This window comes from Desmodus rotundus, chromosome 8 (genome assembly GCF_022682495.2).
Source record: "Desmodus rotundus isolate HL8 chromosome 8, HLdesRot8A.1, whole genome shotgun sequence".
Classification (NCBI taxonomy): domain Eukaryota; kingdom Metazoa; phylum Chordata; class Mammalia; order Chiroptera; family Phyllostomidae; genus Desmodus; species Desmodus rotundus.
The window spans coordinates 33,303,187-33,326,346 of record NC_071394.1 but is presented as its reverse complement, the minus strand read 5'-3'; the positions used below and the strand labels follow the sequence as shown (position 1 = coordinate 33,326,346).

General features: G+C 38.8%; 1 protein-coding gene across 4 annotated transcripts in view; it reads right to left on the bottom strand.

The window, feature by feature from the left end:
- Window positions 1-23,160, bottom strand: part of RUNX1T1 (RUNX1 partner transcriptional co-repressor 1) — a 145,392-nt gene that overhangs the window by 56,001 nt on the left and 66,231 nt on the right. For 3 of the 4 annotated variants that reach the window (XM_024572148.3, XM_045181659.2, XM_045181660.3), the window contains 2 exons: window positions 4,717-4,854; window positions 2,255-2,496 (listed from right to left, as the gene is read on the bottom strand). In XM_024572148.3, coding sequence (XP_024427916.1) covers window positions 2,255-2,496; window positions 4,717-4,854 — 380 coding nt within the window. Of the gene's footprint in view, window positions 1-2,254; window positions 2,497-4,716; window positions 4,855-6,357; window positions 6,400-23,160 lie in introns of those variants that run through there. The other variant, XM_071222230.1, reaches the window with a different exon arrangement.

Genomic DNA, 23,160 nt, shown 5'->3' with positions numbered 1-23,160 from the left:
ACAGGTTAGGAAGCCTATTTTTTTTTTTAAGCTTTCATTCTGTTTCTCTTCATTTTTCAGTTAGTAAATATTTTTTAAACTTTTAGTTAATTAATTTTGGGGGGTGATATTGGTTAATAAGATTATATAGGCTTCAGGTGTGTATTTCCACGACACAGGAGCTATACATGGCATTGTACACCCACGACCTGAAGTCCAATCAACTTCATCACCATGTATTTGGCCCATTACCCTTTACAATCCCCCCATTTTGTTTTGTTTTGTTTTTGTTTCCCCCCACTTTCTAAAGCCACACCACTTGTGTTTTGCACATGAAAAGAGACACTAAGTATTTTTCTAAGCTCTGTCTAAACAGCATGATGAGATGCATTATGATTTACTACCTGAGTGCAAATCATGGGCCTGTCAAAGCCATTTGGGCCGCCTTGTATATTTCACGTCTGCACACCTCTGTGTCCTTACATAAAAAATGCGTATAAAAATCAGTACCTCAAAGTGTGGTCCCAAGATTTCAATACAATGGCATGTGTAAAAGCTTGTAGCCAATGCTCAAAACAAGCCCCATCACCTGGACACTCACTCACTTGACAAATGTTCACTGTCCGCCCAATACCTAGAGCACTATTAACTAATGTTTCCCCGTAACTTGTCTCCATAAGGGTTTTAGGTAAATAAATATATTAAAAAAGCATTACCATCAAAAAAGTATGCCACTTAAGATGTGGAAAAATCTCAAAGCTACCAAATTTTTCCATATTTAAAGTTATGGAAACCACTGGTAAAGACATAATCAAATTTATAAAGCAGTTGTCAAAAAAAAATTCTTACTAGTAACAACATATTCACCATTTGCTTAATACAGTGACTGTTCTGGATTTACTCTGTGGCTCCTTGGTCTAACTTATTTAGATGCTGAAAAGCCTATTATGCAAAACTCAAGAAATAAAAGAAAGGGCAAAGATAAGTGACTCGATGAAAGCAACTACAGTATGCTGACACTCTTCTGTCCAAACCACCTTCCTGTGCTGGAGGAGTACAAGGTGAAGCTGATGGGCTGTGGCAAACGCGGAAGCTTTTGTCCTTAGAGCGCAGAGGAGAGGGAGACAACATTCAAAACCTGAATTGCAAAACCTCTGTCCGTGTGAGACACTGTCATGTGAAGCATGTCCACAGCACTAGGCTCTCCCCCAGACTGTCATTCCGAGACTGCTTTGACAAAACACAACTGGAAGAAATGCTCTGTTTCCAGAAAGAAGAAACGTCTGCCTATCATCTGAATCTCAGTTCTACTATAAAGCCTGGATGATGAAAGGACTGAGTATGTGACTCACAGCTTCTGCAGGACTCAGTTTGCCATGGAAAAATCTCCCTCCGAAATGAGAAGCCTCTACTTATACTTGAAGTCATAGTAAATGCAAAAGTGATTCGGGACCCTAAAAAATGATATTATGTTCTCATGTCTAGTGTGATATAGAATATACTATAATGTTCCCAAGTCAACTGAGAATAATGTTCTATTCTCAAACTAGTAGTTTAAGTAATTCTACCTAAAACAAAGAATTTTTTCTTCAAAAACCAATTAGCAGTCCCAGTGGCTGAGGGAGATGAAATGAAGGTGTTGCTGTTTTGGGGGTACGGAGGCTCCGGTTGGGGAGATGACAAAGACCTGGAGGTGAACAGTGGTGATGGTTGCACAACAGTGAGCTCCTCCCTTGGAAATGGTTTAAAGTGGTAAATTTTATGTTACGTATATTTTACCACAACAATTTTTACACGTTATTAGCCCTAAACATGAAAACACATAAAGGAATATGTTATTTGTTATAAATTTGTGTTCAGGTAGGCTAATAATAAAAGTCCCCGACAGCGACTAAGTTAAAACGAGCACCCAATGAGATTAAGGGAAAATCATTAACACAACAACAAGTTTGTCATTGTTGAAAGGCACTGGACATGCTAGGATTATATACTTATTGAATTTTATACATACATACATACACATTTACGGCCAAAATAACAATGAATTTGGACAACCCTACCACAGTAAAAGAGGCCAAGGCGGGGGTCAACACACTGCAGAGCCGAAAGCCCTGCTGTAGAATTACCAGGCTTGCACAGCATCTCCAGCAGTAGACACTATTAGAACACACTAGCAGTGACCATGAGGACTGTATTTTGAATCCCCCCCCACACACACGCACACACACTCTCTCTCTCTTACCCCAGAGAATTGGGCTGATTTCCATTTGCTTACCACCAGTCCTAGCACGAGGGTGCGAACTCTCTCTCCTATCTCTGGCGAAATGTCGTTGCCAAACTGCTGCAGGGTAGTTAGGAACCGTTTCAGCTTACTGAGTTGCCTGGCGCCACAGGCTGGGGGCAGCTGCTGATTAGCCAGAGAAGAAGAGGAAGAAGAGGAAGGCCCATTGCTAAAGCCATTGGGCGGCGAGGGGGCACCGTTCAAGGCTGTGGGTGAATGGCTTGTGCCATTAGTTACTGTCAAGGGCACAAAATCAGAAAGAAAAACTTATAGAGAAATGCACAAGGAAATTACAACCAAGCTTCCTTCCCTTTAAATCTGGTGGATTTTGTCATTTAAAAACTGGTGGATATAATATTAGTTTCAGGTATATAACCCAGTAATTGCACATTATCTCACTTACAAAGTGATCACGCCGACAAATCTACCCTTCTGACACCATATATAGTTATTAAAATATTATCAACTATATTCCCTGTGCTGTAAATAAAAAATAAAAATATGTTTAAAGTTAAAATAAAACTGCTGGACCTTTTGTGCAAAATGCTTTGACTTCACAGGAGCACCACAGGCTCCGGTGTTCTATAACTGCATGAGTCTACTCCTCACACTGCACCAGGGTACTCTGCACAGAAGCGGATTATAAATGGGGTCGGCTGTGACACAGAGACAACCCTGCCTCCCATGTGCACATATGCCAACCACCTGAAATGCTTCCAACACAGAACAGACATCGCTTGGATGTCAGCCTTGTGTCACCAGCTTACATCAATATAACAGGACTATTCCTTTCTCAACTGCTCCCCTAGAGAAAGTGTACATTTGGTGGAGACTAAATTTATCACTGAACATTTTTAATCATGTTTTGTACACACAACTGACAGCTGTGTTTATAAAAATTGGACTTTCAAGTTTTAACCTTCTACCACCCAATTAGAAGGCTATTTTCTCCCCCTCATATTTCTTAACTACTTCTTTAGGGAAAATGCAAATCTTATGTAAGAAGCCAAAATATATATGGTAATTATCAAGGACTTATTCCAAGAAATTCAAAGGGTACATATCTACCCCAATAATAACAGCTGGTGGTAATTGGGTAAATTCATTTCTGATAACACTTATTTGAAAATCAAGATGATAACCCATAACTAGTGGGCTAGAAAAACTTGCACATTTCTCACTAAAAAAATGGTGCTTTTATAACGTTAAATCAATTAATTGGACAAATGGATCTTTACCAAAGATTGTATTTTTAAATATAATTTTAATAAACTATCGCCAACAATCGTTAGAAGATGTTTTAAGTGCTCCATTATTCTTAAAGTTTCAGGAGAGTAAAAAAAAAAAAGGTCTCTTGTCCTGAATGAGTACCTGAGCAACCTGTCAAGAAATGATAGCTCAGTAGGACTTCTCACAGGAGACACAGGCCCATCACTATGGCTTTGGATAACAACAAAACAAATATAAGATGACAGGATTACAACTTGGCACCGCCGCAGCCTCCTGCTCCTTACACTTTGGAAAGGTCTTTTAAATGGCAATGCAACACTGCATAAACAGCCCGGGGTGTGTGTTTTGTCGGTCTCTTTTAAGCCCATGAGTCTATTTTTTGCCTGTTATTTTTTAATTCATATAGATTTAATGGCACGTGGTCTATAAATACTATTACCTGCAACAGATAGCACTTATTCATTTCACAAATCCTTGATGACAATTTCAACCAGAACTTTGAGACTGATGGAATCAAAGCTACCTGCTATCCCTACTACAATATACAGGAAGGAAAGGGAAGTTGCGATTCTGTCAGAATATTCTGTCCCTTCCCTGGATGACACGGAAAGCAACACACTCCATTGATTAACAGCACAAGGCTGGAGCCAAGATGGAATGGACAGTTTTAAGAAAAGAAAGATGCTCCTTATTTCAGAAAGTTTTCTGTATGCAACTGTTGCATAAAGTCTTTTTTTTTGTATGCAACATTAGATTTTTTAACATTTTAAGCTAAAAATAAAGATTTTAACATGATTTGTAAATAATACAAGAAAAGAGTATTAGGAGATCAGATGTAACCTGGAAATAATTATTAACATGTTCCAAGTCGAAATGAACAAACTAAAATAAGGAGCTCCACATTAGGTTGCATTAAAAGTTATAGTGGTAACATCTCAAGTTACATACCAAATGTGTTCTTCATTCACTGAAATCATAGTAAACTACATTTTTCAAGCAATCACAAAAAGGCAGGCAAATATTAACAGTCTTACAAATTATGCCTCAGATATGACACATCTGTACTCAATACCTACTCAGGGGTAAACAAATCATTATTATTTTTTTTGCTTTGTCTCTGCATAATTTATTGATGCTAGATCTTCTCTTCTCTTAATTTTTAATTGCATTAAAATTTTCATTTAAACTTCAAAATGAAAATGAGAAATGCAGAAATGCCTACTCACATGTTGTCGGTGTAAATGAACTGGTTCGCGGGGCTCCTTGAGTTGTCGGGGGCGGTGGCATCGTGGGAGGAGTCAGCCTAGATGGAGTCTTCACATCCACAGGTGAGTCTGGCATCGTGGAGTGCTTCTCAGTCCGATCTGGAGGGTGCCACCAGGAGCATGTTACTTTCTTAAGCACTTCAGTTTTTTAAGTGGGGTTCATCTTTTTTACAAGCAAGTAAACAGAAGAAATCCAACATCTTCTATCAATAATAAAACAGGCTTATCGACTAAAGTTTAAATCAGGACTTTACTATCCAAACCCCACTTAAGAAGGTGTAGCACAGATGGCAGGACTTCATTTGTAACTTGGGCAAATGCTACCTTGGTGGTGTTATCGGCAACGGTACAACTTCCCTCAAAGCAGAAGCCAATATTAGCAAGAGGTACAAAAATTGATGAGGAACTTAGATGGTGGCGAACCGCTCAGGCGGCTTAGAAATAACACAAATCTGAAGATGCTGGTGAGACACAAGCAGGAGCCGGCATTTAGCAATTCTTGTGACACCTGTCACCCCTTTTCCATACTTAGTTTTCTGGCCTTTTAGAGGAAGCAGGTTATGTCTCCAGGACATACATCTCACTTCAATCTTTTCTGCCCTGTTTTGAAAAATCACCACTACATAAATGTCATATGTCACGCCATTAAGTTAAACTATTATTTACTTAGAATTTGTGAGTTTAAGACCTACCACTTTAAAAACATGACACCAATATTTCAATTAATAATCTCAGGCAGAGTAAGAATAGAAAAATCCTAAATTAAGAACTTAAAAGAACTAAAAGCTCTCCTTATATTTTTTCATGAGTACATGATACATGAGAAATTTTCAGATTACCCAATAATGAACATTTGCACTCAGGGCTGTTTTCTACTAAGCATACTGTTCCCTATTGAATCTCCAGTAAAAAAAAAAATAGAAGTTTTTGTTTGTTCCTTTACATCCAATTTCCCACAAATATTACGTACATATGTGCACACACACCCCCAAACATATTTGAGGCAACTCTCGCAGCCTTATACACAGGTATTTCCCACTCTGACTTCTTCAAAAGTAACACAGATTATTGACAAAGAATGGGTCTTTCAAAATATTGTAACTACATGGGTACAAAGTTTATTACTCAAAATAACTTAAAAGTCAATTATTAAAAGAAAATGAAAAGCCCAAATTGCTATGATGACATTCCAAAACTACCTCCCTTTATTCAAAACAGTTTCATAAGACTTGGGTTGCCACAGAACACAGGTGAAATAATGCTGATGCCATATCAAGGGAGATGTAATAAAAGAATGAAAATCATCATCATTCTTTTAAGAGCATTTTGCAAGATGAGCGAATTAGCAGTATCAGGGTCTCTGTCTGTTCATCTCTAACTGCTAGCTGAATAGCAATGAATGACCCTGTGGTGAGTGTTCTGAGGGAGATGATGGTAAAGACAGATGGAGAGCATTTCCACCTTTGTCAATTACTGTTAAAAACTGGCTTCATATTACTGTTCCAGACTATTCAAAAACTAGCATCAATAAATCAATTATTTTAGAAAAGTACAGGTTTAAAACCACTTCTTCAATAGTTAAATGCATTGCAGTCTACTCACCTCAACCAACCTCAGCAACAAGGGACTAAACAGCTTTCCACTTATGTTGCAACTGAGGGAAGAGGTACAGCAGCTAATACAAGTCACCCTAAATAAAGGCAAATATTTCTGTCATGCCAAGGAAGGAGGGAGAAGGGGAGGCTTGCCAGAGTCAGCTGGGAGATAACAGTGGGAACTGCTGGTCCATCTGGTTTTCATTCTGCTAACACTCACGCTGAACTGTTAGAGAAGCCAGTCCAGATACACAGATTGAAGCACGCAGTTGCACAGACAGAGAAAGGAAGAGCGGGAGGGGGATGGGGAGTGGGAATAATGAAAGAGAGGAAAGACCAAAACAGAGAGAAAGAGCCTAAAGGGAGAGAAATTTACTCCGGACAGATTTGTTTACCTCAAAAGCTAAAAGCTGAGCCATAGCGGACACGGCCCCCACCTTACTTACCTTGACATAGTTCTTGAGCAACACCTAAACTTGAAAACATACCTTAAACCCATTTTCTTTATTGTGTTAAAGTAGAAGAAATACATACAAAAGGAATAAACCACAAAGATGACAATGGGTTTCCTTTTCAAACTTTAGAGAATCTTTCTATAGAAATATATAAACTGTCCAGTTTTAGAAAGATTTTTGATATATCATAATTTTGATTTGAAAATATTTTGAATATATATCTTGGTCCATCTTTGAAACACAACTCCCATCCAGAAAATGAGCAGCAGCAGCAGCATCAAAGGTAGACAAATGATTTTAAATTCTTGAAATGTCATCTATATGCTGGGAACGATAACAACTGGGCCAATGCGTAGCCCACCACCACTTCTAACAGGAACACACATATACGTTTTAACTGGAATATATGTAGATCTTTGAGATTTTGACATTAGCCAAATTTCTGAGATGGTTAGCTTTACTGTGATCAAATGGAGTTCCAACCCAGAGGTCCTCCAAACTTCGACAAAGTGGGACCATCTGTACCTCATTCAGGGCTGTTCAGTGCAATCAACCCAGGAGGGAGATGGATGGCGAAATACCCAGCCAGGCCTAGCCCTTGCACACACACAACTCTCTGGAGAAGACAGACTTAAAATAAATTCAGAAAATGTGTTTCAAGTACGCTGAGTTATGTTGCATTTGTTTTGAATTAAAAAAAAACATTTTGAAATATATATTCTTGAAACTTTTTTAACAAACAGCAAAAGAGCTGATTTAACCACAGCAGCATTTCACTGCATTTCAAATTAGAAGATACAGTAAAACCAATATTGATAATATTTCTTATGTAATTTTTAAGTTCATGAAAATTATATTGTTCTTGTACGTAATTTCTATTTTTAGCTGCTGTAGGAGAAGGCCAACATTTGTTGAAAGATTGACACAAGATGATAAAAAAGAAAAACAATTTCTATCAGATCAGCAAGGTATATATAATCAAAAGAACCGACTTTACGTTTACCTTAATGATTCGCACCAGTTCTAAATAAGATTTTCTGTATGTGATAACATGTCAACTCCCATGGCAAATATCCAACACATATGTACTAAAGATGGCCGAGGCACGGAGGAAAGTGTGGCATATGTAAATACATTATGGATACCATTTCAATGTCAGGGTTGTCCAGAAATGGTATGTTTTCCATTTCCTTGGGGTTTTTTTTTAAGTAAAGGGAAAAGGTATGCCATAATCTGCCACAGCACTTATGTTACTTTTAGTTAGTTCAAACAGCTTCAGACATGTTTGTAAAGGAGAAAGAACAGGCATTCTACGTTTTCCTCGTTTACATACCACTCTAGAGATGATTACTGTAAAAAGACAGAAAGTTCACTATTAGTAAATTATACATCTTTTTCTATCAGCGTTCATCATGTCAGTTATAATAGAATATCTATGTCTCACAAGTGTTACAGACTGAGGAACTTCTCGGTCCATTAGTAGAAGTCCAGAGTTAGTCTTATCTGAGTAAGGGTTACTTAAGAAAGCTAGAAGGTATGCACTAAAGAGGAGTACTGTATTTTTCCATGTATAATGTGCATTTTTTTGCCGAAATTTTTGAGGGAAAAATAAGGATGTGCGTTATACATGGGTAGTACTAATTCCGGATCTATGCTTTTAATTATTTTATTTATGCTTATGCATTAGAAGTGTAACTCTAGAAAGCAATAATGATATCCATATGCAAAATAATACCCCCAAATACAATAATCGGCTTTGTTTCTAAATATAAATAACTATATAATTGAATTAAAAAATTGAAAGATTTTTTTCCTGAAAGTTTGGGCCAAAAACGTGTGTGCACAGTATACATGACAGCACACTGCACACAGCAACAGAGAGTGATCCCAAGTGGGACCAAGGTACCACCAACAGCAAGGAGAAGGCAGTTACAGAGGAAGAACAGCGGGTATAGAATTTTATTTTTATGTCTCTGGAACATATGGCAAATACAGTTCTGACAATACTGTCACTTAGTGACTCCAGTGTCCGGGTGTGAGATGTTACAGGAGACTAATGCAGACTTAGGATGGTGGCCATTCAGCCTCCATAATGCTACCACCTTATTTCATGTTCACTCCTGCTCAGACCCCTGAGCATAAAAGTGAAATACTAACACTTAAAACATGATGAAGTTATACAGGGGAAGGACAGTTGGCAAATAGGAGAATCTCTGGGCTTCAAATGTAGACTAAACAATTAGTAGGGAGTCCTCAGGCAAGGCAGTTATCCTGAACCTCAGTCCCTCTTAAGCATGGGAATACAACCCCCTCTGCCTCAGCAGGAGGTGGTACAGTGCCTGCCGTACATGCTGGGCACCAACAGGTGTGAGCTTCATTCTCTGGGGCCTCCTCTCCGCGATCCACTCATGGCTTTATTTTTGACATCTCTCCCTGACTATGCTGTATTTATACAGGGCACCTTGGTTTGCCTGGGTCTGTCTGCCTTTCTTTTTCATGCTGTTATTTCTCCTTCGTTGAAAAGGACCTGTCTGTCCCATCTTACACTACCACATTCTTCACTACCACATTATCTTATCGCTTTCCCCAGGTGCCCTAGGCACCAACCCCATCGTGCTTCTTCTGACTCTCTTTTATAATTTACCACAGCATGTATGTGCAACAGTTATGTACGTATTATACACCCAGTCAGTAAAAATAATAAGCAACTTGATGGAAATAATCAGCAAATTAAATGTAATCATAAGGATGGTCACACTCCTAGCTTTTACATATCCACTTCCTGTATCATGTTCAGTCCAACGATATCAACCCCAACTTCAGGGCAAAAGACAAACACATAGCCATCAACAGCATGTAAATATATAACAAGAGAATGGAATGTAGGTACTAAGGGAAAATACTGGAGACTTTAAAGTCAGTTCAATTCTGCGGCTAACTTATTACATGGTTTTAGGCAAGTGTAAGAATGACCTGTTGTTACCACATGTTTTATCATAGGTATTTAGTGAAGACTGTTACTTCTGAAACGCAAATCCAATTGCACGTATTCCCTGATTTACATTGTATTCCGCTGTCAACAGAGTAAAAAATGCGCTCTTTAGCTTAGTTACGTACTGACACTGTGGAGTTCCTGCTCACCAGCTCCCCTTCCCTGTTCCTTGCTGCTCAGCCCTAATTTTGTTCAGGTACACATTTCTTGGGGGCAGATCCTCCCTGTTCTACATTAATCAGGTTCTCACATTTCCTTTGCCAGCAACAGGTTTCAGAGTTGCGTGTTGTGCTGAGGGACGTCTATGGAAGGAGTTCTAGGAAAGACTTCTTCTTCACGCTCTAAACACAAAGAGGAAATTGTTCCTCTTCTCCTGATGTTGTATCTGTAAGGGATTCCTTCATGTCACTTCTCTGGAATCTACTTTTCTTACATATAAAATTAAGCATCTTTTGAAGACCTCAAAGATCTTTTGCAGAAGCTAATATCCTCTGGTTTCTTTCTCCTGCTATGATCATCTCAACACAAGGAGTATCCAGAGAACATATATCTGACAATCAAGTGACCACAAATAAAATTATTTTGAAATTCATGACTATAACCAAGCTTCCTCTACGTACATAAATTTCTAGGTCCACAAGTGTATGTCTGCATAGAGTGTTCCCATAAACATTAAGATTAGCATGTATGTGTTATTTCCAAATACATTTTCAATCCTCTAAACCTCCATCAGTGGTTTAGTTATAAAATAACCATACTAATGTCAAACTGTCCCTGTTTAGTCACCAGCAAAACACACACTTTCATAGCCAGGTTCCTGAAAGAGTAATCTATACTCACTTTCTATGCTTCCTCATTTCCCATTCCAACTTACAACTACTTGTAGTGGACACCTATGAGACTGCCTAGAAAATTTCCCTTCCCATACTGGGACCTGCCATTCCCTCAATTTCATAAATATCTTGGGCACCACCATGTTATTTTATGACCCTGCACCCAAGGTACCAGCGACTGGCCCAGGCAGAGCACCTAGTCCAAGATGGGAGATTCCAACCACTCACTGAGACTTCTATATTCAGAATTGAGTAACAAAGCAATCCCACTCCAGAGGTAGAAGACTGCGATACTTATCATTCTCCAGGTCCAGAAAGCATGTCTTTAGTGAAAAAAATGCAAGTAATAGGCAGAAAAAAACAAAGGGAAATGGCAAGAGACTATCCTGATAGAGTTAAGTCAAGCTCATTTTACTGGATCCTAGGGGCTAGTTGCATTTCTAAAATTCCTACAATGTGTAGCTTCCAAACCATTATAGGTCCCAATCAACCAATCCCTCCTTTACCTGAAACCTAGTTTGAGTAGACTTTTCACTTGAAACCAAAGAATCCAGACTAAAATAACCCTGGAGTGTAACATCAAGGTATCTTAACTCCAACTGAAATTCTTCTCAACTGTCTCTTTATTATTAATGCAAAAATACTTGTATCCTCCGTCTGGTATCTTCGTGGCACCGGACACTGTTCACCACTGCCCATTGCTTAAAACGTTGTCCCCAGGATTCCATCATTCAAACACTCTCTTCATTTTTCCCAGGCCTTTCTGGCTTCTCCTTCTCATTCTTTCCTCATGGCTCACCTTTCTCCACCTCTGTGATAACTACTGGTATTTTCTCCCAATGTTATTTCATAGTTCCTCTTTAAATTTTCATTTTATGCCTTTTCCTTAGTGACTTCATTTGTGCTGTGATAGTCACAATATGGCCAAAATGTGGACAACTTTAGTCATAACTCTAGCCCTAGCATCCTTCCAGTTCTACATCCAAACATCCAGATGGCTACTCATTGCAACAGCCTGAATTCAAACCTGCATCAGCCATCATTACTCACCCAGCCCAATCAACAACCCGCTAAAGGACTCCCTGCCCTGTACTATTCATCTCTATCCATCTCCAAATCACACCCAGTCATTGACTACATCTGTCAAAGATGTGATCAGAGCTCTTACCCCTCTAATCTCAGGAATCTTCAAAGACCTATTATAATGTTAAGCATAGTGTCTAGGTGCCTCAGTAGGACATAGAAAGACTTTTGTGACCCATCTGCCTCCTGCTACTGTCGCAGAACCATTTTCACTTCTCCCATCCAATTCCATCACCACTGCAGAGCTCCAGACTGCACTACTGTGGCTCTCCGAATGTCCCTGGGTCTCTCTCAGGCCTCCATCACGTCTCATCCTTTTACCCCATCATTGCCTACTAAATCCATCATTCCTTTAAACCTCCATTCATGTGTCACTTCAGCCAGAAACCCTTTGCTGACAACCCTCCCATCCCCAGCTGGTCCAAACCGTCCCATATTTCCCTATTAGACTGTCTAGACCCCTTTTATAGTAACAATCACACTGTATTTAGATCCAAGGTCAATCCCTCCGGCTAGACTGTAGTTTACTTAAGGGCAATGATGGCATGTGTTTTTATATTACCAGCACTTTTCACGGTGCCTGACACATAGAAGGTGCTCAATAAATTCAGTACTTTACATGAATATATATTCTATAATGTCATTATCATGCCTATAGTCACAACTTTGAGACCCTTGAACTTTCAAGAGACATGACAGATTTAACTTAAGATAAATTCATCTATGTAACTTTTTCCCCATCATCCTAAAAGAATCTTAAAAGGAACTTCTACATTCTAAAACCATTAAGTATTCAAAGATAAAGCTACAAAAAGCATAAGTAAGTTACTGAATTCACTTGTTTTAAAATGCCTTTCATTAATCACAATGTTTTTCCTAAGACCTATTGGGGAAAAACAAAGACTTCATAAGGCAATTTACACACATATGACCTAGTCTCCAAAAACACCATTTTTTATAGTAAATATCAGTGTAGTCATACATATGCACATTCAAAACAGAGACAAAAGTATATTATAAACCAAAACCTCAATTTTGTCCACAGAAAGTTTTCTTCTTGCTTGTCTATGGACGGGGAGATTATATGTTATTTTCATCATTTCTTGTTACTTTTCTCTTTTAGCATGTTTTATCTTTACAAGCAAAAGCTATACAAAAACCTGATTAGGCTAAATCACCTAAAATCAGGCATTAGGCACTGTATCAAATGTTCTGTATCAAAATGGTTTATTTCATTTTAAATCTCATTGTGAAAATGTACTGCTAATTTTCTCATCTTAAAAGGAACTGAGGCCCAGAGGGTTGGATTAATTTGTCTAAGGTTACAAGCCACAGCTTATTCCAGGCCTCTCAAGAGTTTATTATTATCTAAAACTAATGTTATTTCATACATGATCTGGAAAACGAAAAGAAAGACACATTAAGTAAATGTTAAACCTAGAGTTAGCATTATACTAGAACCATACCTTACGATACCGCTGCACTAGTCACAGATGGTCATTCCAACTTTAATTAAAGTTCAATAACATTTAGTTTCCTAGTCACACTAATCACGTTCAAGTGCTCAACAGCCATGGCAAGATGACGACCTAGTTGTTGTGGCTGATGGCTACCATATCAGAAAGCTCAGTTACAGAACAGTTCTATCATCACAAAAGGACAACACCATGTGGGAACAAGGTCTCTGAAATGCTCTATGAGAAATAAGGGCTCCATGGCAGGAGTCCATGGAGGTGGCAATGTAGCCTGAAAGGTGGGGATGAGGTGGAAATGCCTTTGGCCTCATTCTAAATACCTTCCATTTCCACTGAGATCTTTCACTTGTTTTATAGATCAGGCTTCTGCATACAATTTCATTTGGTGGTTAAGAGGTAGGAAAAATAAAAGTTTGAAACACAATGATTAAGCTAATCAAGATCTGAGCTCTGAGGAAGCGAAAGAATAAGATTCAGTGGAGGTAATTATTATAGTAAACATCTAACTATGCTAACGAGAACAGCGCCAAGGGCTCAGTCCTGGAATGAGCCACTCAGCAGCCAGGTGAGCAGCTAGTCTGCAATCAGAGATGACAGCCTGGAGCATGACTTCATGCCCTGAAAGAGCATGAACTTGGGTTAAGACTTGGGCAGAAGAAAATGAGATAAAGTCATACTAATTTATTACTATTTCTAGAAAAATAACTTTAAAAATGTTTTGGTCATCTCTGTATAGGGACTGTAACAGGAAGTACCCTTCCCTTCTTCTACAGCACTTACCAGCTGTACTTGACACATTTATGTTGTGTTTGCATGTCCCCCAGCCACACACAACCACAGTGTCAGCCTCACTGAAATTCCTACCTGCTGTGTTAGCTCCAGCTCCCATAGCGTTTAGAAGAGTACCTGAACTATCAAGCATCTGATAAAGATTTTTTGAATGAATGAATGAATGAATGAGTTAAGCAAGGAAGAAAGAAAAGCCGGTTTCTGAAAAAACAGCTGGAGGTATATTGGTGATTCCATGGTTACTATCTACAGGGGGCAAAGGGTTGAGTAAGGCGGACTGGATGAATGCTACAAGTGCACATCCACTTAAATGGAGGTGGCAATGGTAAAAAGTGGAAACAGAAAATAAACTAAACCAATTTTCTCATTTCGTTGACAAAGATGAACTTAGGCCACCAAGAGAAAGCACTATAAACATCGACAAGTACCCAAATGATGGTTGTAGCCAGACAAATCAATTACTAATGTCATAAAGGCTGCAAAGGACAGGTGGGCCTATGAACGCTGGTGGGCTCCAGGCATTGCTTCTATTAGAAGTTCCTTAGAAATGTCATCTCTCCCATAGTGGCTGTCACCTTTACTCCAGGTATTCCTGCTTCTGAGTCTAATAACCACCAATCCTGAAAGCCACCAATCAGGTGTCAAAAGGGCTGGAGTCCAACTACCTGACTTCAACCAGCCTAGTTCCCCATCTATCTGCTTTATGTACTGGTGTTCTGTTTAAGATTTCCTGTTGAAGAAGGAAACATTTGAAACCCTTGGCACAGGCAGTCAGCAAATGTTCACTGAACGACTGTGACAAAAATACTAAGGAAAAACAGAATAAGCCAAACACTTAGAAAAGTAACTCCTTCTTGAGGAGAGAGCAGAGGAAGGCACAGGCATTACCAAGGGCTCATAAATGGAACATAAGCCTCTATGTAACACCCTGCTGTCAACTTGCAGACTAGTAAAAAAAATCATTAGGCAGTGATCTAAACCTTTTGCAGTCTTTAAATACAGACGATTTTTACCCCAGTGTTATTTGTCGTATTTGCCAGGGATAAAGAGGCCATGGAGAAGGCTGAGTGAGCCGCTGCAGAAGATGGCAGCACCCATGTCCAGCGCAGTCAGGTATGATCATCCAGATACGGGTCAATTAATCAAGGCAGAAAAGTATGAAGGTGTATCAAGTATGTACCTGCGGCTAAAACAAAGACAAGCAAATAGCAGCTCGAATAAATACTTACATTAATTGAATGTACTCTTAATAAAACCACCAACTAGTAATGTTAGTTTAGATGTCATATTACAGGCAATGGGAAAACACTGAGTTTTTAGGGAGCTGAATTATATGCTTATTTCCATGTTATGTATATATATGGAACAAAGAACAAATAGGGTAAGAAGGCAAGAGGGCAGCAGTACTGGACAGCAATAGTCCAGGCGAAATGATGCAGGCAGCCAGCATGAAGGTAGCTCTAAAGAGAAAAGGAGAGAGACTCAGAAGACTTAATGTCAAATTCACAGAAATTGTAACAAAATAAGACAACTTCTTTTTAAATCCTCACCAGAGGACATTTTTTATTGCTTTTTTAGAAACAGAGGAAGGGGAGGGAGAGAGAGAAACATCGAGTTGAGAGAGGAACAATTGGTTGACTCCCTATACACCCCAACTAGGGCTCAAACCCACAACATAGGTAAGTGCCTTGACCAGGAATCGACCCACCTTTCACAGTGTATGGGAAGATGCTCCAGTCAACTGAGCCACACTGGGCAGGGCAACAACCTTTCAGTAAGCAGAAATCTAGAGGTGTGTGGTGATGTCAAAGACCCAAACCAAAAGAAAACAGGAAAAATCATTTGGGAAAAAAAAAAAAAAACATTTTAATGAATGTTTTGAAAGTTTAATCTCACTAGTATTTTTTAAATTAAAACAAGATACTCTTTTCATCTAACAAATGTATAGACTTTTTATATGATTACATAATTTTCAACTCTGTATCTCTGGTGTCTAAACATGGTTCTCAGACACAATAAGTCCTAAAAGTTTGTTGTATTAACTAAACCATTTTTTAAAAAAATAAGTTATCAAGATGTCCATTATATCCTCAATTAATATAACTGTAATTATTAGATACAATGCAATCCTAACCGAAATACCAATAAAACTACCATCCATTTACTAGAAATCACTTATATTTCATATAGCACTAGACATGTCTTCTCCGATCTTATGAAGAATCATAACGGGGGGCATCAAACCAAATACAGATGGAAAACTGTAAAAAGCATCCCATGTACAAACAAAAGTGTTGCTTGCTCGAGATCTCTAAGACCATTTTCAAAAACACAAACTTCTCGACACCATTTGTCAGATAAACTAATCACAAAAGTAATAACTGTATAAATACAAAGGAAGCTGTTCCCAAACAAGGCTCACTACATTCGTATTAACTCATCACTAACAATAACTCAGGTTTAGGACTTATCCAAAATCATCCTTATAAGGTAACTAGTACTTCCTTAAAAAGCAAAGCAGCCAAATTTTTGGAACGTGGAGAACACTACAGGAGAAATCAACCATGACTGTAAATGTCTACATTCCTTGAGTGGCAGCAAGAGAAAACGTTGGGAACCTCTGGGCACACCAGTACATATTAAGTACCTTTCCCTTCTCAAAAGTAGTGGCCAGGGGACCTCAAGAAAGTTACTGAAGCCTTACAAACCATTTTACATACTCTTATCTAAATCTTCATTCTCTGAAAAACAGTAACTTACTTTTACAAGTGTAGACTTGCAAGAAATCACTAGATTTTGTCCTGGTAGGTGATGTTTTATGTCTACTTGAGCTGACTATAAACAAAATTACGAAGTCAGCAAAATTTATGTTCGGTGTGTCCTTGTTCTCCTGGGTTTATTCCTTTCGGTACCTCCCTCTATTCCTCTCGGTACCTCCCTCTATTCCTCTCACCACCAAGAAATCTAGAACTCCTATCCTGTCTCTTAGCTAAAGATTAAATTCTGCCACCTACCTAAGTCCAAAGTTCAAAGCGTCAGATCTGTCACAAAAGTCTACTTCTGGACTAAAGTTGCAGTAATAATTTAAAGTAATTCACACAATGACGGTGGCTTCACCACACACACACACACACACACACACACACACACACACACCCTCTTTTCCTCAGGGCTAATGAATCAGAATCACCAGAGTTCAGGGGGAGGGGAAGGTGAAGGAAATGCAGAGAGAAACAGCACCCAATGAGTGAATCTGTCCAACCCTGAATACATTACTAGGTGCTCAGTAACAGCTGCATTTCCAGGTAATATCCTTTAACAAAGAAACATGGTCCTTCTCTGCCCTAATTTGAAGAATAATCTGTTATAGGTCTAATATTGGGCCTTCGGGAGCCAAAGAAGTATCAGTGGGAAAATATGATAGTATGAGAAACAGTTCCAGGCAGTTCCCTACTCACAGACATAATCAAATGCCTACGGAATGTCCATTTACAAATATGATAAATACTAGAAAAAGTAACTCTTTCCTTTGTCCCCTCTATAAATGGTCTGCTCAGTTTCACCTTTTTTGTTTCAAAATCAATGTCAACTCCTCAAGGCATCAGGCCTTCCCTTCCCAATCTCAAGCAGGTTTTTTCACCCCTTTGTTTGTCTCCTTCACAATACTTGGAAAACTCAAATTTTTTTCCACCCTTCTCCTTGGAGTTTAGTGGGTTCCCACCCCAGAACACTGCTATGTTCCAACCCCACACAGTGTCTGGTACAGAAGTTCTCCAAAAGATCTGCTGAAACAGATCAGGACGATGGGATTCGAGTTTTCAACCGTGCATCAACAGAATGTGAACTGATTATAAAACTAGTCAGGAAAGAAACAAGGAGGGAGGTGTCAAGAACCGGAAACACAAAAGAAAATTAATAACCATGAGTTCATTTAAAGGTCAAGGTTAGATGTGTGGTGTGATACAGTACAGAAGAAAAGTGTAATAAACCAGGAAAGTTGGTGTTCGAGCCACCCGTCACTACCAGAACCAATAAATAGAGACTAGGATTGAATCTTTATGGGTGCTTTAGGCAGATGGCTGGGGATATGAGAGGACAGCAGGTCACATACCCTCAAAAATTACCTTAACATCTCATTTCAAGCCAACTTTTTTTTAAGGAGAAGAAAAGGTAGGTAAGGGATTTGGAAAAAAGGTTAATTGGATAACAGTTGCAGTCTGGTGGCTGTTTCCCTAGTACTCCTTTATCTGTTGATCAACAATTCTTTACCTGTACCACCATTCCCTCCCTGGAGGTGGTGATTCCGATACCATCTCCCTTGCAGACCCCTGGGGCACAAAGATTGAATTGCTTGTTGACCTCCTGGATCCTGCATTCCAGCTCCCAGAATAACAGCTTTTCATGGCATTAATCCCTTAAGTCTATCAACTAAGGTTAAAATCTTTAACTCTTGAGTTCCCCTATCAACAGGACAGAGAAAATGAAGGAGGCTTTCCAGATTAAAAGAGCCAGCCCAAGGACCTCCAGCCTGGTAAGGCCCCAGGAAATGTGAGGCACGAAAGTCATGGAAGGAAGTAACATCGGCATCATGGCAGTGTGGAGAAACCTCCAGGTCTCTCCCCTTGAAGTCACAAGTTAAACAGCTATAATTCAACAAAAGGCTCCCTGCTCAACACACCAACACATCTTGGAGATCAACGCATCTTAGAGATCCACACACTGAAATACCCAAAGGTGGGCATACTGGCAAACGGGGAGATGAAGTGGGGGTAAGGACAAAGATGGGAACCACAGACACAGTCAGGCACTCACCACGGCCCCAGCAAATATGACTGTGGTGAAGGGTCAGAGGCAACCCCTGCCGGGCATACCTGAAGGGTGGAATCAGCAATCTGCCGTGAGTGAGTGGTACACATGGAGGGTGAACTCAGAATCAGAGACAAGGGCGCAGTGCAGAGGGTGGCAGCAATGGACCAGCAGCCATCACCAGGCAGACAAAGCCATAGAGATGGGAATCCAGCCCCCCTTACCTTCCCATGGCCCACTCAGCTTTGCAGCCCTCACCTGGTGGATAACAAAAGGGTAGAAGCAACATTTCAGCCTGAGTGGACTGCCCTGAGTGGTCCAAGCCTTATATGTGAGAACCTATTTCCTCTCATCCCCTCTCCACCATCCTCACCCCCCAACCATGGAGGTGGAGGTAACTGTAATGGTGCATAAGGAGTGGTACGGCTGGCAGCTTTGGGTTACAGGAAAGCGGTGCCAGAAATACAGAGGCCAGGAGCCCCATTGTCCACCTCAATCCACCATGGGGTCAGTACCTCAAGACCAAGGTAACCAGGTAACGAGAGGATGCCCACCTCCTTGGGGAATATGGGGCATCTCCCACTATGGAGGAGGTGACAGCACCTCACAGAGATCCTGGAAGTCCCAGTGGTACAGGTAAGAGTAAACAAAATCTTGCATCATATCACCACCTTCAAGAAAACAAAGAAAAGACCTCTACTTATCAATCTGCTTAAACAACAAAAGATCAAGTACTCAAAAAAAATTCATTCATTCAAATTCCCAGAGAAATAATCCATCAAACACCATGAATAAACAGGGTAACGAGAAAGTAAAGTGCAGAAAGAAAAAATAAACTTAGAGACATGAAAGACTGTGATTTAAATGACAGAATTCAAGATTACAGATCTAAAAACACTAAACAAGATACAAGAAAATTCCCAAAACTTCAACGAGCTATGGAAGAAAGTTAACAAACAAAAGGAGTACTATACTAAACGACTGAAACTATTTTAAAAAGGTCTAAACTGAAATTCTGGAGCTGACAAACTCAATAAATGAGACGAAAAATTAACTAGTGACCATAGGAAATACTGCAGACCAGATGGAGGAAAGAATCAGTGATATCGAAGATAGAATCCAGAAATAACCCAAGTAGAAGAAGAGAGAGAATCAAGAGTTAAAAAAAAAAAGAAAAAACTCTATGAGAACTATCTGATTCTATTAATAAAGAAAGCAATCTAAGAATAATGGGTGTACCAGAGAGGGAAAATAAAGAGAGGGAGAAGAGAACAGAGAGCTTATTCAAGCAAATAAGTGGCAAGAACCTCCTAAACATGTGGAAAGTACTGAACCCTCAAATTCAGAAAGTCAATAGAACATCTAATTATCTCAGTCAAAAAAGGCTTTCTTGAGAGCACATTATATTAAAGCTGTCCAAGATTAATGACAAAGGAAGAATTATCAAGGCACCCAGAGAAAAAAGATTGTAAGCTATAAGGAAACCCCATTAATTTATCATCAGATATTTCAGCAGAAACCCTATGACCTAGGAGAGAGTAAAATCAAATAGTTAAAGTACTGAAAGAGAGCAATCACCAACAAAGAATAATATATCCAGCAAAGTTATCTTTTAGATATAAGGAGAAACAAAAGTGTTTCCAGATAAACAGCAGCAGAGGGAATTTACCACCACAAGACTCCGTGACAAGAAATGCTGAAAGAGGTTGTTCTAAATGAAACAAAAAGACAAAGGAAACAAAACTGAAAGATGACCAACACACAGACAGAAATGAGAAAGTGCAACTCGTAATCAGAAGAGGGTATTAAACACTTAGATGTACAAGTTAAAGGAGGTAAAAGCATGTTTAAAAAGAAGACAATGCTGCTGCAATTTGGAAATGAACTCACAGCATAAGGAGAAATAATCTGTCACAACAAAAACATTAAAAGGGGAGGGGCAAAAGAACTGAAATTGTACAGGTGGAGATAAGATGCAATCAAAAGAAAAAGAACTACCGTACATATGAAACATTTTTGCATAAACCTAATGGTAACCACAAAACAAAAATCTAGAACTGAGACACAAGGTACATAAAAGAGGAAACAAAGGGAAGAAAATAGCAGGTAGAAACACAAGGGAAAAGTAAGAACGGAAATATAGTACCAGCAGAAAACGAAAGACTGAATGCTTATATGGAGTCCTTCTACAGGAATAATAACCCTAAGTATAAATGGACTGAACAAACCAATTAAAAGGCACAGACAGCAGGATGGATTAAAAAACAAAACCCAAGTATTTGCTGCCTTCAGGAAACCCATCTCAGCTGCAAAGACAAACATAGATTCAACATGGAGGGGTGCAAGATGATACTCCAAGCAAATGGCATCCAGAGAAAAGCAGGTGTAGCCATTCTTGTATCAAACAAAATAGATTTCAAGATTTAAAAAAGGTCACAAGAGACAAAGATGAGCACTTTATAATGACAAAGGGCACAATATACCAAGAAGACATAAATTAATAGATGTGTACCCAACCTAGGAGCACCACATTATATAAAGCAATTAACAACTGAACTGAAGAAAGGAAGTAACAAAAGCACAATTGGACTCGAGGACTGACATGCCCCACTGACAGCAAGGGGCAGATACCCAAACAGAAAATCAGGAAGAAAACATGGGTCCACATAAGTCCAAGTGGACACAATCCACATAGACAGAGCTCAGCAATCCCCTAACGACGAAACGTGCATTCCTCTCTAGTGCACGCGGACCGCTCTCTTGGACAGACCGTATGTCGGAGTGCAAAACCAGTCTCAACAAATTTAAAAACATTCAAATCCTTCCAAGCGTAGTATCTGATCCCAACATTTCGAAAGTGGAAATTAACTCCGAAAAGAAGCTGAGGAAATTACAAATACGTGGAGTTTAACAACATGCTACAGAACAATGACAAGGTCAAGGAAGAAATAAAAATGACCAAAAGATACATGGAGGTAAGTGACAACGACAATTAAGCATATCAAACATGTTTGGTTGCAGCAAAAATGATAATAACAGAGTTGACAGCATTACAAGCCCACCTCAATAAACAAGGAAAATCTCACATAAATAACTTCATGCTTCACCTTAAAGAACTAGAAAAAGATGAACAAATGAAGCCCAATGTCAGTAAAAGGAAATAATAAAAATTAGGACAGAATTAAACAGAATAGAAAACAGAAAAACAATAGAAAAAAATTAAGGCAACAAACAGCTGGTTCTTTGAAAAGATAAATAAAATTCACAAACCTCCAGCTAATCACTAAAGAACAAAGAGAAAAAACTCCAATAAACAAAATCAGAAGTAAAAGAGAAGTTACAACAGACACCATAAAGATACAAAAAACTATACGAGAATACCATGAAAGGCTATACCAAACTTGAAAACCTAAAATGGACAAGTTTTTAGAAATACATAACCTGCCCACACTGAATCATGAAAATTAAAAATATAATAGACTGATCAACAGTAGAGGGATTGAAACAGGCATCAAAAACCTCCCCCAAAATAAAAGTACAGGACCACATAGCTACACTGGTGAGTTCTCCCTTTCAAAGAAGATTTAATACTTAACCTTCTCAAGCTCTTCCAAAAAACTGAAGAAGAGCATTTAAGAGGCCAGCATTACCCTGATACCAAAACCAAGTGCGGACAACACACACAAAATTACAGACCAGTATCTCTCATGAATACAGATGGGAAAACCCTAAAGAAAATACTAGCAAATCAAATACATTAAAAAGATAACACATCACCATCGAGTGAGGTTCATTCCAGGTGCTAGAATGGGTCAGTATACACAAATCAATGAGTGTGATACACCACATTAACAAAATAAAGAATTAAAATCATATGGTTATATCAATAGATGCAGAAAAAGCATTTGAGAAAATACAACATCCATTTATGGATCAATAAATCAATCAATAAAATGGGCATAGAATAAAAGTACCTACATAATAAAGGCCACATATGACAAACCCTCAGCTGACATCATACTCGATGGTGAAAAACTGGAATCTTTTCCTCTCAGATCAGAAATAAGACAAGCATGTTCACTCTCACCACGGTTATTCAATATAATACCAGAAGTCTCAGCTAGATCAGTCAGGCAAGAGAAAATAAAGACATCTAAATTGGGAATGAAGAAGTAAAATTGTCATGTTTGGCAGATGCCATGACTTTATAAAAAAAATAAACTCCAAAGACTCCACAAAGAAAAATAAACCCATTAGAAACAATAAACAAATACAGTAAAGTTTCTAGATAAAAAAACCAATGTACAAAAATCCATTGTGTTCCTATATACAACAATGAAATATCACAATAAGAAATAAACAATCCCATTTGCAATT